The sequence below is a fragment of the Rhizophagus irregularis genome, chromosome 2 (assembly GCF_026210795.1).
Source record: "Rhizophagus irregularis chromosome 2, complete sequence".
Classification (NCBI taxonomy): domain Eukaryota; kingdom Fungi; phylum Glomeromycota; class Glomeromycetes; order Glomerales; family Glomeraceae; genus Rhizophagus; species Rhizophagus irregularis.
This window is the reverse complement of record NC_089430.1, coordinates 883,355-901,175: the sequence shown is the minus strand read 5'-3', so window position 1 is coordinate 901,175 and position 17,821 is coordinate 883,355. Positions and strand designations below refer to the sequence as shown.

The following is a 17,821-nucleotide window of genomic DNA, read 5'->3' as shown; positions in this document are numbered from 1 at the left end:
TTAACCTATAAACATAATTGTAATAAAGTTGTACGAACATTAACGAAATTATGAAGTACATACCTTCAGTCCTTTTACACTGCTATGTTGATAGCATGCGTTAAATTCATTTCTGCATCAACGAATATTACAAGATCAAAAGTTAGACCAACAGTTATCATTATGCGTGATTATTAATATTTTTTATAAAAAAAAAAGTAAACTTACGAACATTAACGAAATTGTGAGGTACATACCTTCCACTCCTTCTACACTATTACGTTGAGAACATGCGTTAAATTCATCTCTACATCAAACAAACATTACAAGTTCAAAAAGTTGGACTAAACAGTTGTGATTATTATTAAAAAGTTGTAAACATACGAACATTAACGAAATTAAGGAATACATACCTTCCATCCCTTCTACACTATTACGTTGGGAGCACGCATTAACTTTATTTCTACAAGTTCAAAAGGTTAAACCAACAGTTTCAATATGCGTGATTATTAATATTTTTTATAAAAAAGACGTAAACATACGAACATTAATGAAATTGTGAAGTACATACCTTCCATTCCTTCTACACTACTACGTTAAGAGCGTTAAATTCATCTCTATATCAAACAAACATTACAAGTTCAAAAAGTTGGACCAAACAGTTGTGATTATTATTAAAAAGTCGTAAACATACGAACATTAACAAAATTAAGGAATACATACCTTCTATCCCTTCTACACTATTACGTTAAGAGCACGCGTTAACTTTATTTCTATAAGTTCAAAAAGTTAAACTAACAGTTTCAATATGCGTGATTATTAATATTTTTTATAAAAAAGACGTAAACATACGAACATTAACGAAATCGTGAAGTACATACCTTCCATTCCTTCTACACTACTACGTCAAACAAACAATTACAAGTTCAAAAAGTTGGACCAACAGTTGTGATCATACCTTCCATCTCTTCTACACTATTACGTTGAGAGCACGCGTTAACTTTATTTCTACAAGTTCAAAAAGTTAAACCAACAGTTTCAATATGCGTGATTATTAATATTTTTTATAAAAAAAGACGTAAACATACGAACATTAACGAAATCGTGAAGTACATACCTTCCATTCCTTCTACACTACTACGTTGAGAGCGTTAAATTCATTTCTGCATCAACAAATATTCAAGTTCAATAAGTTGGGCCAACAGTTGTTATTTTATGTGATTATTAATATTTTATAAAAAAGACGTAAACATACGAACATTAATGAAATTATAAAGTACAAATACCTTCCATTCCTTCTACACTACTACATTGAAAGCACGCGTTAACTTTATTTCTACAAGTTCAAAAAGTTAAACCAACAGTTCATTATGCGTGATTATTAATATTTTTTATAAAAAAGACGTAAACACATTAACGAAATTACAAAGTACAAATACCTTCCATTCCTTCTACACTACTACATTAAGAGCACGCGTTAATTTTATTTTTACTTTATAAGTTCAAAAGTTAGACCAACAGTTATAATTATTAATATTGTATAAAATAGTTAAATTATGGAGTATAAATACTTTCCATACCTTTACCATTATATTGTACGCAAAACTTTCCATGAACAATTATTAATATTATGAAATAGTCGTAAACCTACGAATATTAATGAAATTATGAAATATAAATAACTTCCATACTTCTACTATATTGAAAGTACGCGTTCATTTTTCCAGCAGCTGTTGCAAAGCTTTTTCATGTATAATTTATTAATATTATAAATATTCATAAAGCCTATGAATATATATAAATACTTTCCATGATACTTCTGCTAGTCTTCTGCTACGCAAATGTACAATGAGCGGTCCTTGCAAAATAGAGCGTATAGAGAATATTAAGTTTGTTTATTTAATTCGTGTTTAGCTATTTTTAGATGATCACATGAACACATGTATATGCCATAATAGGTTAATTTATCAAATTTACTAGATTTATAAAATTAATTCGTAATCTGTGAGTCAAATTATATAATTTTGGTAAAGTCCTAAAGAATTCTGACCTCGACTATTAAAAAAAAATTCTTGCATGATAAATATAAAATTAAGAGAAATATGCATGACGTGTTGATAATATATACTATATAAATAATATAACAAATAACTAGAGGTTAATTTGTAACACTTTTCACAAATTTATAATTTCTTATGGTCGGCACTCGGCATCAGACTTGATAAAAATAAATTTAACTTTCCAAATATTGCGAAAGAGGAACAAAAAAATGAATTTTAACAAAATTGATAAATTTTGTGCGATCAAATTCAAAATAATTTTGTGTTTCATGGATAAAAATTCTTTTATTTGTTTAACAGTTATCAGCCAAATGAGAAAAACTCAAATTAATAAATTTTATATACAAATTAATCGCAAAAACATAAAATTCACCAGTCCTGCCACACCAATAAAAAAAAAATATCTTATGCATACAATAAAATTCACCTTATTATACATCATCATCTTCATCTTCAGTTTCATTTCCACTTTCTTCTTCCTCATAACTATTATCTTCAAAATCGGAATATCTTATGCCCGTTTGACTGTTGATTTTTTTCTTTAAAGAATAATATGATTAGCCATAAAATGATATTTTATTAAATGCTACTACAAAATTACAAACTTACTAAAAATTTTTTAACTTTTTGTTTCATGATATTCTTTTTACACCTTATTTCGTCATGATTTGGGTTTAAAATTGTTGAGCAGATCGCAAGAACATATGCAAGTTCTGCATTAGAATGGTCATTTTGGAGGGCCCTGTCAATAACGCTTACTAAAACAATCGAAGAATTTTTGTCCTTGGGATTCATTTTTTTGAACAGGCCTTCAAAACAATCTTTAACTTCGGGTTTTCTCTTCCACTTTGCTACTTCAGACGGCCCGGCATTTGTGTTTATAGGTGGTAAACGGGATCCGAATATAGAAAAAATAGCCTCCCTTGATTTCGAGAACAATGTTCCTCTTATGGACCGTACTTGTTTTGTTAACTACGAAGAAAGTTAATACTTAATATTTTATTTTATTTTATTAAACATTTTGTTATCGAATAAGGACTTACTTGTTTATGTATATTCTCGTTGTAATACGTGATCCAATCGTCTTCAGTAAAATTAGAGAAAAAACTCGCATGGTTCAGTACTAAATATCCTTCAACCGCTCCATAACATTCATCTTTTATTGGGTAAATTGATACTTTTATTAATAATTTCGAAACATTTTTCACAACATCCTAAAATTAGTCGAAATTCAAAATAATTAGAATATAAATAAATAATAAAACTAAATATTTCAAAGATATTCCTACCACTATGAATGATTCTTTAACGCTTGATGACAAATTTATTTTATCAGAAAGTAAAGTTTTTAACTCAGATTTAAACTCGTGTATTTCTTTACTTAAAGTATCGATTTTATTTTCAATCTTTGTTAATCGATCTACCATAATTACAATAAATATTAATTACAAGATAATTTTATTAATTTCTTAAATATTTGCGAATACCTTCAATTTTTGAATTTGCAGGAAGCCATCTCTTAGTTTAAAGAACGCTAACTTCGTCATTAATGGTTTCGTTGGTGTTGATGTTGGTTTTACTGCTGTTGTTTCTGCTTCAGCTTTAGCTTCTATCACTGCGCTTATGATTCCCTTCGATTAGCAATTCCTCAATTTTCTTACGAGAAGACTCTCTCAATTTATTTTCTGATTCCATAATGATACTTTTGAAAAAGTGGGATTTCTTACAATTTAAGAAAAAAAAATATTTCTGAAGGAAAAAAATTGACCATTATTTATGGAAAAAAAAAACTCTTTAAACCCAAATCAACCAATTTTTCGTACCAGTCATTAACAGAAACTTTTGAATATTCAATAATTACATCATGCAAATTTTCGTACCAGTCATTAAGCAGAACCGCAGAAACTCTCTTAGTAATAATTATGTCAGTTGAGGAAATAAAAACATATACACATGAACATAAGGATAAATTCGCATAATTACTCATTATTTTAAACCAGGAAATTTTTTCGTACAATTCGCATAATTACTTATTATTCTAAACCAAGCAAAGAAACTTTCTTAGTAATAATTATGTCAGTTGAGGAAATAAAAACAAATGCACGTGAACATAAGGATAAATTCACATAATTTCGATTATTTACTCATTATTCTAAACCAGGTAATTTTTTCATACCAGTCATTAAAGTAGAACCGCAGAAACTTTCTTAGTAATAATTATGTCAGTTGAGGAAATAAAAACACGCACGTGAACATAAGGATAATTTCGATTACTTACTCATTATTCTAAACCAGGCGTACCAGTCATTAAAGCAGTAACCGCAGAAACCTTCGAATATTCAATAATTATATCACTTTATATGGAAATAAATAATTACGCGTGAACATGAGTTTATCCTTGTTATTATTATGGATAGAACCGCATGATTTCGATACTTACTCATTATACTAAACCAAGCAATTTTTCGACAAGTCATTAAAGTAGAATCCGCAGGAATCTTGAACCTTCGAATATTTAATAATTATATCATTGTTATATCATATATGGAAATAAAACATAAACACGTGAACATGAGTTTTATTATTATGGATAGAAATTCGCATGATTTCGATACTTACTCATTATACTAAACCAAGCAATTTTTCGTACAAGTCATTAAAGAGAATTCACAGGAACTGCAGAAACCTTCGCATACTTAGTAGTAATAATTATGTCAGTCGTATCTTATATGGAAACAATAAACATTAAAGTTTTTCTTTGTACGATAAAAAATTTATATAATTTTGAAAACATAAGCATGCATACACATTATAAAAAATCTAATGATACCACTCCTGAGTGAAATAAAATTCCAACTCATTATATATTAGTCAGGGTTGTTTGATCAGCATTTTTTGATCACGAATTTATTAGTTGGTGTGACCGATCAGACAATGAACTCCAGTCTAACCAATAAAAAATAGAACAATTTTACACATTCAATTGTAACTATGAATTTTAACAAAATTGCGATCAAATTCAAAATAATTTTTTGTATTTCATGTATAAAAATTCTTTTATTGTTTAACAGTTATCAGCCAAATGAGAAAAACTCATATTAATAAAATTATATATATAAATTAATCGCAAAAACGTAAAATTTATTGATTTGTTTTTGTTTTTTGAAGAGAGATGCTCTTTTAAATGATTATCAAATAAATTTAATTTATAAAATTTAGAGGAGTGGGGGTATTTTTTTTTTTTGAAATTGTACATATCAATTACTAATTCGTAATATTATATATATTATTAATATATTCACCAGTCCTGCCAAATCAATAAAAAAAATAATAAATTTATTAAAACAAATAAACATATATATAATTATCTTATGCATATAATAAAATTCACCTTATTATACATCATCACATCATCATCTTCATCATCTTTAGTTTCATTTCCACTTTCTTCTTCCTCATAGCTATTATCTTCAAAATCAGAATAATTTATACCCGTTTGATTATTGATTTTTTTCTTCAAAGAATAATATGATTGATTAGCCATGAAATGATATTTTATTAAATACTACTACAAAATTACAAACTTACTATAAATTTTTTAACTTTTTGTTTCATGATATTCTTTTTCAACATTATTTCGTCATCATTTGGGTTCAAAATTGTTGAGCAGATCGCAAGAACATATGCGATTTCTGCATTAGAATGGTCATTTTGGAGGACTCTGTCAATAACGCTCACTAAAACAATCGAAGAATTTTTGTCCTTGGGATTCATCTTTGTAAACAGGCTTTCATAACAACTTTAACCTCGGGTTTTCTTTTCCATTTTGCAATTTCAGACGGCCCGGCATTTGTGTTTATAGGTGGTAAACGGGATCTGAATATAGAAAAAATAGCCTCCCTTGATTTCAAGGACAATGTTCCTCTTACGGACCGTACTTGTTTTGTTAACTACGAAGAAAGTTAATACTTAATATTTTATTTTATTTTATTAAACATTTTGTTACTATCGAATAAGGACTTACTTGTTTATGTATATTTTCGTTGTAAAACGAGATCCAATCGTCTTCAGTAAAATTAGAGAAAAAACTCGCATGGTTCAGTACTAAATATCCTTCAACCGCTCCACAACATTCATCTTTTGTTGGGTAAATCGATACTTTTATTAATAATTTCGAAGCATTTTTCACAACATCCTAAAATTAGTCAAAATTCAAAATAATTAGAATGTAAATAAATAATAAAACTAAATATTTCAAAGATATTCTTACCGCTATGAATGATTCTTTAACGCTTGATGTCAAATTTATTTTATCAGAAAGTAAAGTTTTTAACTTGGATTTAAACTCTTGTATTTCTTTACTTAAAGTATCGATTTTATTTTCAATCTTTGTTAATCGATCTACCATAATTACAATAAATATTAATTAATTACAAGATAATTTTATTAATTTCTTAAATATTTGCGAATACCTTCAATTTTTGAATTTACAGGAAGCCATCTCTTAGTCTGAGTAACATAAATTTCGTCATTGATGGTTTCGTTGGTGTTGATGTTGGTTTTACTGCTGTTGCTTCTGCTTCTGCTTCGGCCTCTATCACTGCGCTTATGATTCCCTTCGATTAGCAATTCCTCAATTTTCTTACAAGAAGATTCTCTCAATTTATTTCCTGATTCCATAATGATACTTTTGAAAAATGGGATTTCTTACAATTTAAGAAAAAAAAATATTTCTGAAGAAAAAAAATTGGTCCTTATTTATGAAAAAAAAAAACTCTTTAACCCCAAATCAAGCAATTTTTCGTACCAGTCATTAACAGAAACTTTCGAATACTCAATAATTACATCATGCAAATTTTCGTACCAGTCATTAAGCAGAACCGCAGAAACTCTCTTAGTAATAATTATGTCAGTTGAGGAAATAAAAACATATACACATGAACATAAGGATAAATTCGCATAATTACTCATTATTCTAAACCAGGCAAAGAAACTTTCTTAGTAATAATTAAGTTGAGGAAATAAAACCAAATGCACGTGAACATAAGGATAAATTCACATAATTTTGATTACTTACTCATTATTCTAAACCAGGTAATTTTTTCGTACCAGTCATTAAAGTAGAACCGCAGAAACTTTCTTAGTAATAATTATGTCAGTTGAGGAAATAAAAACACGCACGTGAACATAAGGATAATTTCGATTACTTACTCATTATTCTAAAACCAGGCGTACCAGTCATTAAAGCAGTAACCGCAGAAACCTTCGAATATTCGATAATTATATCACTTTATATGGAACATGAGTTTTTTCCTTGTTATTATTATGGATAGAACCGCATGATTTCGATACTTACTCATTATACTAAACCAAGCAATTTTTCGACAAGTCATTAAAGTAGAATCTGCAGGAACCTTGAACCTTCGAATATTTAATAATTATATCATTGTTATATCATATATGGAAATAAAACATAAACACGTGAACATGAGTTTTATTATTATGGATAGAAATTCGCATGATTTCGATACTTACTCATTATACTAAACCAAGCAATTTTTCGTACAAGTCATTAAAGTAGAATTCGCAAGAACTGCAGAAACCTTCGCATACTTAGTAGTAATAATTATGTCAGTCGTATCTTACATGGAAACAATAAACATTAAAGTTTTTCTTTGTACGATAAAAAATTTATATAATTTCGAAAACATAAGCATGCATACACATTATAAAAAATCTAATGATACCACTCCTGAGTGAAATAAAATTCTAACTCATTATATATTAGTCAGGGTTGTTTGATCAGCATTTTTTGATCACGAATTTATTAGTTGGTATAACCGATCAGACATGAACAGTCTAACCAATAAAAATGGAACAATTTACGCATTCAACCGTAACTTTACGGAAATCCATAAAACTTACCTTATCAAAAAAGGAAAAGTAATAGTCATATTTTAGATCAGTAACGTTATACAAGATATTAGTATCGCTGTCGTTAAATATAATAAACTTTATTAAAATATGTATTTATTTACAAAATATTCATTTGTTTTATTAAACCGGGGTACTATATGTACGATATCTTGTATTGCTTCTATATCAATAAAGTTATAGATTTCCATAATTTCTAGTAAGAGACACCCATAAAGATGTGGTTGATTTTGAAATTTGAAGTCATACCACTGAATTAATGCGAGATTTAATGGAATATTTTGATTCTTAAGTTCTATTTTCGCTATTAATAAAACCTTAATTTAAAAAATCATTTTTAAATTAGCAATATTATATAAATATGTAGTATCAAATCAATTAAAAAATTACCTGCCCGTAACAAATGCCTTGATCAGAAGCATAATCAAATAATTCATCAGAATTCATACGAACGGACACATTACTATACCAAGGTCTGCCATAATAACTGTTAGTAGCACGCATTATTGCACCATTTTCTATTATAACTGATCTGTATATTGTCACTTGGCTTTCATTTACAATACTTTCGTGATCCATATACAGATTTAAACATTCCAAAAAATTGTCAAATTCAGATCTCATTTTGTGGTCTATATTAGCCTGTTCTACAAAAAAATCATGGGCATCTTTTAATAGAAATTCGAAAAGTATTGCTGTAAATTTAAATATATGAGGGATAGTAGCTGAATTTGGTAATCGATGGGTTATATTTGTTATTGATTGTCGCCGAATCTATAAAAATTAATTTTTTTTAGAAATTTAACATAGTATTGTGTATTTTATATAAATAATACTTGCTATTTTCATTATTTGAACTTCAATATTTTTTTATTACTTAATCGGTAGGGATTCTTAACGTATTCTTTGTGAAGGCTTTCGTAAGTCTCCGTAGTGTATCCATTAACTGCACCAAATGATCGAATCGAATCAATTATATGATATGCCCACGAATGCAGTTTTGGTAATTTTAACTCTGAGGGGGACATACATTGGAGAATTTTTATGAACATTTGAGACCAATTGTTTATAGATTCCTGAAATTATAATTTTAAGTATTAGTGGACAGCGTTGTTTTATAATAATTATGTAGTACATACCCTAAATTTGGCCAAATCACTTTCTTTGAAATTTTCATATCGACTAATTGCATACATTTCATTCCAAGTTTCGTAAAGTTTTGCCAGATCTTCATTCTTTACAAAATTTTCATTATCCTCATTATTTACAAACAAATTGTCCACTACAAAAACCATTACTTTCATCAGATTGCGATGCTCATTAGCTGTTAATCTGGCTATTGATTGTATGCCATTTGTAAAGATCTTCAAACTGGGAAATCTTAGTATTGCGGCTAATCGATGATCTACTTCATCAACTAAAGTTTTGCCACATTGCGCCCCTAAAAGTTTTTTCGTATAATCGATTTGATAATGAAAGAGGCCTAAATCAAGATGATGCATTCTATCAGGCACTGTGGCTTGATAGATATTTATATTACTTAATATAAATTAATAAAAATAAACTCATGTTAGTGTAATGCTTGTAATGCTTACGTGATTTGGCAAAATGGCTGGATGCCTAACAAATATTATGTAAACTTACGGCAGATTCCAAAAAAAATTAGATATATTTTCAATGCAAACGGAATTTCCTGAGTTTTGATTAAAATACTGCTGCATATTAACATGAGTTCGTGGGGTTATATCATCAATTTGTAAATTAAGATCAGCAAGATTGTCTCTTATGACTAGACAAAAATGACAAGGATGTTTCGACATTGGTGATTTGTATGTAAGACAGTACGTTGCAGCTTCCGGCCAGTCAGATATTATAGCTGAAACTCTAGGATAAAACCAAATCATTTCGTTATTTAAAAATAGATCAATGCCATTTTTATTTAATTTTAATAAAGGGTCTAGTAACAATTCCAAAGATTTATGGAAGCATTCGCGAACAGCAATCTTAAATGTTTCAGACTTCCTTTCAGTAATATTATTAGATTTTAAGATCGGCAGATATGCTAATAATTGCTTTGCATCTTTCTTATTACGCCTCCAATTTTTAATATTACCAATAGACAAGTAAATGGGATGGAGTTGACTTTTTCCTAGTGTGTCAACATTTGTAGCGTCAGAATATAATATTAAAGATAAAAGCCTGGCACCAGGTGGCAGGGATTTTTCCGCATTTTCCCACTATATCCCAGTATTTTGTTCGCTAAACTCCCTTTCACCGTTATGCTTTAAGTTTATATGAAGATTAGTAAATATCCTATAATATTAAGTTGTATATTTCATACGAAAGTATAAAATAATTACCTCAACTTTCTCAAAAGTTAACGCAAAATTTTGTGATATGTCCGAAATTGACAAAATATTTTTTATACAGTTTATTAAAGACTGATGATAAAGAAAATACTCATTATTATTATAATTCATTATACTAGTTTTAGTATAATTTAAATTTGGTAGTTTCATATTATCCATATATTTGCGGCCTTGTTCGATAGATCTTGGAAGAAGTGATTTATCTAAATTTGCATGTTTATTAAAGAATTTAATTATAGCATTTCCTGTCGCATTGTTAAGTTTATGTTTCGTAACTAATGCCATTAAATCACCATATGCTTCACTTGAGTAATTAACATTAATTTCTGGTTTGGATTCTTCTTCATTCAATTCTGAATCAGAATCTTCCAAGATATTTTCAAAGACATTTTCATTTTCATCGTGGTCTATTTCTTCTATATTTTGATCAATTTCACCAACCTCTGAAATTGACATCATACTTTGAAAACTCTGATTATTTATTTCCGAGTCTGTACTTTTATTATCAGAAAGATCTTTGCATGAATCTTCACAGACCATCTATAAAATTAATTATGTTAAAAAAGAAATTCAAAAAATTTTATAATTTCCTATTTTCTTTACCTCGATATCATGATTATTAGTTTTATGTTCAAATTCTTCTAATTCTTCACTATCGCTACTATCGTTATTAGGCGGAGTACAAAAATTCTTATGTTGAGTGTATGCAGATCTTGTGCTGAAGTACCTTGGACAAAAAGGGCATTTATATGACATTTTTAAGAGTATTTTATTTACTTGAATTTAAACTTTACAAATTAATTAAAAAATTATTTGCTCATTTATGTCAATTTATAAACGTTTGCATAATGGTGTAGTTAGCCAAAAAATAATTAGCCACAACATGATCCGGCTCAGGCGTAGATCATTGTGAAAAGTTTACCTCTTTTTAAATTTTTCTACGAAAAGTGACGTATTTCGATAATCATAAAGTGAGTTTCAGGCGAAGCTATATTTCAAATTTGAAACAAGCCTCGCCTAATATAAGCCAAAATCTCTAAAATCCTATTTTTGAAACTCTATAGATCAGATCATGTTAATGGAAACATAAGCCAGTTAATCAGATCTACAAAAATTGGTTTTCCCTGATCGATTTTAATTTTATAATAAACATAAGCTATTATGGATATATAACCAACACTGGTCGAATGACAACATATCAGAGAAAATTCAGGTACCCGATTCTTCACTAATTCTTCACAGATATATATATTATACAATCCCGATACTTATTCCCGATTGGGCTCAGGTTCTTGTTGCATTTCTGGATACAACCGGGCATAAATACTTCATAAGTATTGGATTTCTATTGGTGAAGAATCGGGTTTCTGTTATTTTACAAATAAACGCCCAATATTTACCAAATTAATAACTGAATCTTTTGAAGTTTTAATAAACTATAAGGTGCAAATCGGATAAATATTATGTTAATATCGGATTTCTGATATTTTACTTATATTTATATAATATTTAAGTATTTATTTGGGTTATCATAAAGTATCGTTAAACGATACAATACACGCCGGGCAGTAATTGAAATCACGATATTTCAAATTGTTTTAATCAATTTATTACTATTCGTTGCAATATATTATATAGCAATATACTAATCAATTTTACAGTAATACATTTGCTTGCTATATTTAATCGTTGTTATATAGAAATAAACTACAAATCATTCTTGCGTAATAAAAATATAAACTACAAATTATTATTAATATACGTGCTCTTTTAAATCTAACATTGCATTAATGCATTAATTAAACCTGTTCATCAAGTTCGTTAGGTTCATCATTAATATTATCGATATTATCGATCTCATCTTGTGGTTGTACGTCGGATCCGTACGACTGTGATATCGACCAATCAGGGGCACCTTCAGGCGGTTTTGACTCGTCGATCCACGTTTTATCATCATACCAACGATGTCGTGAAAGTTTTACATGACTTATTTTCTCACCAACTCGGTCAGCCAAGCGAAGTAATTTACGTCCCTATAAAAATGAAAAAGAGATAATAAGCAAATGTATACAATAACTATACAATTGTTTTATTTGATACTTACACGACGTGACCTCCAGGGCTTGTCATAAACATGAAGAACATGTTTATCCGTTTCAATTTTATTCTTAGGACGAACATGATCTTCGATTTCTTTTTTGGTGAGCTCTTCATCAGTTTCAGAAACTTCATCACTGTGGAATCCTCCTTCATTAAATATGGTTTCACAGTCTTCCTTGAATTCTTCCCAAGATAATGATGACGGTTGAAATTCTTTAAGCGAGGCATCATTAATATTGAACATATGCTCGATGCCTTTCTGACGTCGCTCTTTTTTCTATTGCAATCAGATATTAGTGATTAGGATAGAAAGGAACAAGATCAAGGATTTTAATTTCATATTTCGGATGTCTTCAGTACTTACATCTTTTCTTCGAGAATTCGTTCCTTTTCTCTTCTTTTCAAATCTAGTCTTATCCGGATCAAGGCTAACCATCCAGCTTTCTCTACGATGGCGGTGTAGATTCTGTAAGACCCATTTCAATTCTATATCTTTGTATTGAAACCTTCCGGTCAAGACTCTAGCGATCTCCTTCATGATGTGTTTTGAAACGTGTGGTGCAATTTCTACCCATTTTTTGGTATGATCCAATTGCAATGAATCATCGAGACCGCTAAGTATCTGCACGACCTCATCCTTAATTTTATAAAAAAATATCGATTAAAAAATTTTGCTGAATAACCAATAGTTACTTGATACTCACATGGAACAACTTATATTGATCTTCGTCCATATCTTCAAGCAAAACCCGAGCACGTCGACGATATCCAGTTTCTGGTTCTGGCGTGAGTGATGTATTTTGTCTACTCCTTGGAACTGGTGTTGTCTGAGGGGTTGATGGCCATTCAGCTTGTAGGTCGTTCCTTGTTTGAGATTTCTTGAGGGTCCGAACTTCTTCCGTAAGTGCAGTGATAGCTCTGCTTAGGGCTTCGATATCTGTAAATTGAAATCATGACATTATATTCAAAATATGTAAAATAAAAAACATAATTATTATATTATAACCATACCATCATTCCTATTATATCTTGTAGTTGAACACCCTCCTTGTTGACTTGGTGAACGACTATCTGAATAATTAGTCCTATTATGTCTTGTAGTCGAACGTCCTCTTTGTTGACTTGGTGAACGACTATCTGAATAATTAGAATAAGAAGAACGTCTAGACTTGTTCCTTCTTGAACGATAACGGTGACGACGATGTGGTGACATTGAGTTTGTTTGATGATGGTTGTAAGAGGTTAAATTTGTTGTAGATAAGCGTCTTAAGCTTATTTTCTTAATTTTGAAAGGTCTTCTTCCACGCATTTTTACCAAAATTTGTTAAAGGATAAAAAAAAAACAATACAATAAGGTAAAAGACGTTCTTTTATACCTTTATTTATTTCCACAATTAAAATATTATGATTATTAATAATATTTTTTTTTTCCTATAATTAGATTAAATGTAATGATTACGATTTTTTTTTAATGATTTAGATCAAAGTATAATGATATGGCAGAAAAAAAAAAAAAAAAAAAAAAAAAAAAAAAAAAAAAAAAAAAAAAAGAAAAAAAATCAGTTCGTGGGAAGAAAGGGGTCTTTATATATATTTTTTTTTGTCATATGAGGACCGATAGGTCTGTCGAAAGTAACGAAATAGTCTATTAAATAAGCTTTTTTTGATTGAATTTTTTTTTCCTTTTTTTTCATGCCGATAAGTCTATTGAAAATAACGAAATAGTCTATTGAAGTATAAGCTTTTTTTGATTCAAATAAAGGAACTTATATTGATTTAAATACAATAAATACAATAAATTGATAGTAACCTAATATGGTCAACAATGTCAATTATCAATCATACTAATATATCCGTTCATCGAAGAACCGGAAATTCATTTTTAATAAAATTTTTTTATATTATTATTTACAATGACGAGAAAATACCGAAGAACAAAAGCTGTCTTTGTAAAGAAATCCTATAATTTTAAACAGAAAACATCAAATAAAGTTCCGTGTCATTGCAATAAATGTAAAGGTAACATGGTTGATCCACGTACAAAAAATAGTCATAGTTTAAAAAGGGATATTAGACCAAGAGGAGTTATTGAAGAAATTATAGATTTAAATCAAGTTTCATCTGATGACCTAAACCAAGATACATCGGTAGACCTCTTGAATGATCCAATGGAAATAGAATCACATAATTCAGATGATGGTCATCATGAACCTATTGTTGATGAGGAAAATTATTCGTTTCTTCCCAAAAAATCGAAATCATCAAAAGCCAAATCGAAAGATAAACGAAAACATATCGGTAGTGGAAATTCCAAGAATGTATCATACCCTATTGTTGTTATTGAACAAAGTATTTCAGATGATGATACTAGTGATGCTGATGATGAAGAAAACGATCAAGTTGATAATGACTTTGATCCTATCGAAGAAATACCAAATGAATCTTCATCCGGCTGGTTTGACGCACCGGAAAATACATACGGTGATGATCCAGAAGCCTCCTTCATTGATTTTACTGAAGACTTTCATTGGATTGTTTTATGGATCTTATTATATCAAGAGAGATATAAGTTATCCGATGTCACTACCGATTCTTTAGTCAAATTTTTTAGATATCTTTTGGTTCTTTTGGATGCAAACACGTACAATTCTTTTCCTACATCTTTGTATATGGCACGTAAAAAACTTGGCGTCTGTGCTCATATTGTCAAATTCGCATCGTGTGAAAAGTGTTGCAAATTGTATAATGTAACAGAAGTATCAACTAACGACCCTTACCAAGTTCCAGCCACAATTCATTGTACCTATGTAGATTTTCCGGATCATCCGATGGCAAATCAAAGAAAAAAGTGCAATGCTACACTTGCTAAGAAAGTTCCGGTTACTAACGGAACAATCTATCGACCTTCTTTAACGTTCCCTACTGTTAGTTTAAAACACCAATTACAATTAATGTATAATCGAAAAGGATTTGAGAAATTATGTAGAAAATGGGCGGACCGTAACGATTCTCAATTTTTGAATGATATTTATGACGGAAAAATCTGGAAAACCTTTCAGGATCATCGTCAAAATATACCATTTTTCCGGAAAGATGTCTCAGACCGCCACTTAGGCATCATGTTAAATATCGACTGGTTCCAACCATTCGATAATTCAACTTATAGTATAGGAGCTCTATATGGTGTAATATGTAACCTGCCTCGAAATGAAAGATTCAAGCCATCAAATATTTTGACAATGGCTTTAATTCCGGGGCCAAATGAGCCTAGTTTACATCAACTAAACCATTATATAGCTCCCATCATCGATCAATTAATCGAGTTATGGAATGGGATTGAACTATCGAAAACATACGAAAGCTCTACCGGAAAATCTATTCGAGCCGCAGTAATATGCTGCTCATGTGATATTCCAGCCGCGAGAAAACTCTGCGGTCATATCTCTGCGCGAGTGGCTTGTCATAGATGCTTAAAAAAGGCTCAATATGATGATCGAAATCAACCGAATTTTGGCGGATTTGATGATATTGATGAATGGTTTGTCGAAAGAGATATCAACCAGGTTCGAAGGGATGCGCGAGAATGGTTGAATTGCAATACTAAAGATGCTAGAAATAGTCACGTCCATAATACTTTAGTACGGTGGTCAGAAATGTATCGACTTCCGTACTTTGATTCAGTGCGATTTCTCACAGTGGATCCAATGCATTGTTTGTTCTTGGGTATTGCTAAGTGGATCGTGACCAGACTGTGGATCGAGGAGGGCCGATTGACACAAAAAGATTTAGAAACAATGCAAAAAAGGGCAAATGCAATAAAAGTTCCAGCAGATATCGGTAGAATTCCCTACAAAATTGCTACAGGTGAAGGCTTTTCAAGGTTCACCGCTGATCAATGGAAGACTTTTATCTTAATTTATGCCACTTCCATAACATGGGATCTGCTTCAAGAATCGGATAAATTGATACTCGCCAATTTTGTCCGTGCATGCAATATTCTTGTATGCAGATCTATAACAACGAATGGGTTAGAAGAAGCTCATAAAAATCTTCTAGAAGTGGCAAAGCTCATTGAAGAAAATTACGGCGCAGAAAAATTACGCCGAATTTACATTTATGCTTACATATTTGCCATTGTGCGTTAGACTATGGACCATTATACGCGTTCTGGTGTTTCAGTTACGAACGCATGAACGGTCTATTAGGTAATTCCAGATTTCCGAACTTATCAATATAATTAAATCAATTTATTAAATAGTCTATATTTATAGGATCGTATCATAGCAGTAATAGAAGAATCGAACCAGAATTATTAAAAACCATTCAATTCAACTCTCTTCTTGATCAGTTTTCTTCATGCGCCCAAGACCATCAACATTTATCGACTTGTATCACACTAATTACACCGAAAGAAACTACCGGCAGTCTTGTAATTCATGATGAAATTAATGGAATAGATTACCGGGAATTTTTATCAATGTCTAGAAACGTGGAAGAAATGGCCGGAACAGGTTCGGAACCTTTTCCAGGTACTTTTCTTAATCCTAAAAGGATAGACACCAACCTTTCAAAAGAAGTATTAGATTTGTTGGTTGAATATTACCGCAATGCCTATGGAAAAGATTTCGCAGCACTATCAGATATCCATGCTGCTCCTTCTGCTATACCGGTATTACCAAAAGTGAACACTTATGGACGACTAAAAATTGGATCCGAAGTTTTTGGGTCAATGTATTCTAAAAGGCACGTCACATCGGCCAAAATATTATCCCAATTTCTCCATGATAATACTAAAGATACTTATCCCGGTATTGTTCAATTTTATTTTGAACATATTATACATTTTCCGGAAGGTTCTGTAAATCATTCCCTAGCATTTGTAAAGTGGTACCTTCCGGCAGAAAATCACAAGACTAGATTTCATTGCACAATTAATGGCGATGAAAATTTGTGCAATATAGAACTATGGAAAAAAGAATTTTATGATCTTAGCAGGGATTGTATTATCCCTGTACATAGTATACTGGGTCGGTTTGTTGAAGGTTCTTTTTCAATAGGACGAAAAGAAACCCGGAAATATGTGTCAGTAATACCGATCAATAGAAAGTTTCATATTTAAAATTTATAATAATACTGTAATATCAATCATGTTTTATATTATGAATATTATAAATATACAAATAAATAAATATATAATAATTATTATTAAACCTTTAAATTTCTCACCGTCTAATATCAATGTTCTATCAGTATTATTATCGGACATGTGATGTTTTACCGATGCTTATTTATAAATTAATGACAGATCATGACAGATCGGGTGTTTATTTATTAGTCATCGGGAAATCCGGAAGGTAATCAATTTGTTACTTATTATCA

General features: G+C 30.1%; 5 protein-coding genes across 6 annotated transcripts; 2 read left to right on the top strand and 3 right to left on the bottom strand.

Annotated features, from left to right (window-relative positions):
• Window positions 1-2,470: 2,470 nt before the first annotated feature.
• Window positions 2,471-4,026, bottom strand: OCT59_011639 (uncharacterized protein; the record flags this gene model as incomplete). Its single annotated transcript, XM_066133898.1, has 6 exons — window positions 2,471-2,578; window positions 2,649-3,011; window positions 3,083-3,253; window positions 3,329-3,445; window positions 3,527-3,659; window positions 3,863-4,026. 6 exons carry the CDS (start codon window positions 4,024-4,026, stop codon window positions 2,471-2,473), a joined length of 1,056 nt encoding a protein of 351 aa, XP_065989214.1.
• A 1,783-nt stretch (window positions 4,027-5,809) lies between these two features.
• OCT59_011638 (uncharacterized protein) lies at window positions 5,810-6,719 on the bottom strand (the record flags this gene model as incomplete). 2 transcript variants are annotated; one of them, XM_066133896.1, is made up of 4 exons in its annotated part: window positions 5,810-5,989; window positions 6,064-6,234; window positions 6,310-6,440; window positions 6,512-6,719. In XM_066133896.1, the coding sequence occupies 4 exons, from the start codon at window positions 6,717-6,719 to the stop codon at window positions 5,810-5,812; spliced, it is 690 nt and encodes a 229-aa protein (XP_065989212.1). The 2 variants fall into 2 exon arrangements, with proteins under 2 accessions (XP_065989212.1, XP_065989213.1); XM_066133897.1 differs by lacking the exons at window positions 5,810-5,989; window positions 6,064-6,234; window positions 6,310-6,440 and having other exon boundaries at window positions 6,486-6,719.
• Window positions 6,720-12,141: 5,422 nt separating this feature from the next.
• On the bottom strand, window positions 12,142-13,751 carry OCT59_011637 (uncharacterized protein; the record flags this gene model as incomplete). The annotated part of the gene is made up of 5 exons (XM_066133895.1): window positions 12,142-12,375; window positions 12,447-12,719; window positions 12,807-13,079; window positions 13,147-13,379; window positions 13,454-13,751. The coding sequence occupies 5 exons, from the start codon at window positions 13,749-13,751 to the stop codon at window positions 12,142-12,144; spliced, it is 1,311 nt and encodes a 436-aa protein (XP_065989211.1).
• Window positions 13,752-14,355: 604 nt separating this feature from the next.
• OCT59_011636 (uncharacterized protein) lies at window positions 14,356-15,209 on the top strand (the record flags this gene model as incomplete). The annotated part of the gene is made up of 2 exons (XM_066133894.1): window positions 14,356-15,083; window positions 15,197-15,209. The coding sequence occupies 2 exons, from the start codon at window positions 14,356-14,358 to the stop codon at window positions 15,207-15,209; spliced, it is 741 nt and encodes a 246-aa protein (XP_065989210.1).
• Window positions 15,210-16,919: 1,710 nt separating this feature from the next.
• Window positions 16,920-17,359, top strand: OCT59_011635 (uncharacterized protein; the record flags this gene model as incomplete). Its single annotated transcript, XM_066133893.1, has 2 exons — window positions 16,920-17,250; window positions 17,328-17,359. The coding sequence occupies 2 exons, from the start codon at window positions 16,920-16,922 to the stop codon at window positions 17,357-17,359; spliced, it is 363 nt and encodes a 120-aa protein (XP_065989209.1).
• Window positions 17,360-17,821: the final 462 nt, after the last annotated feature.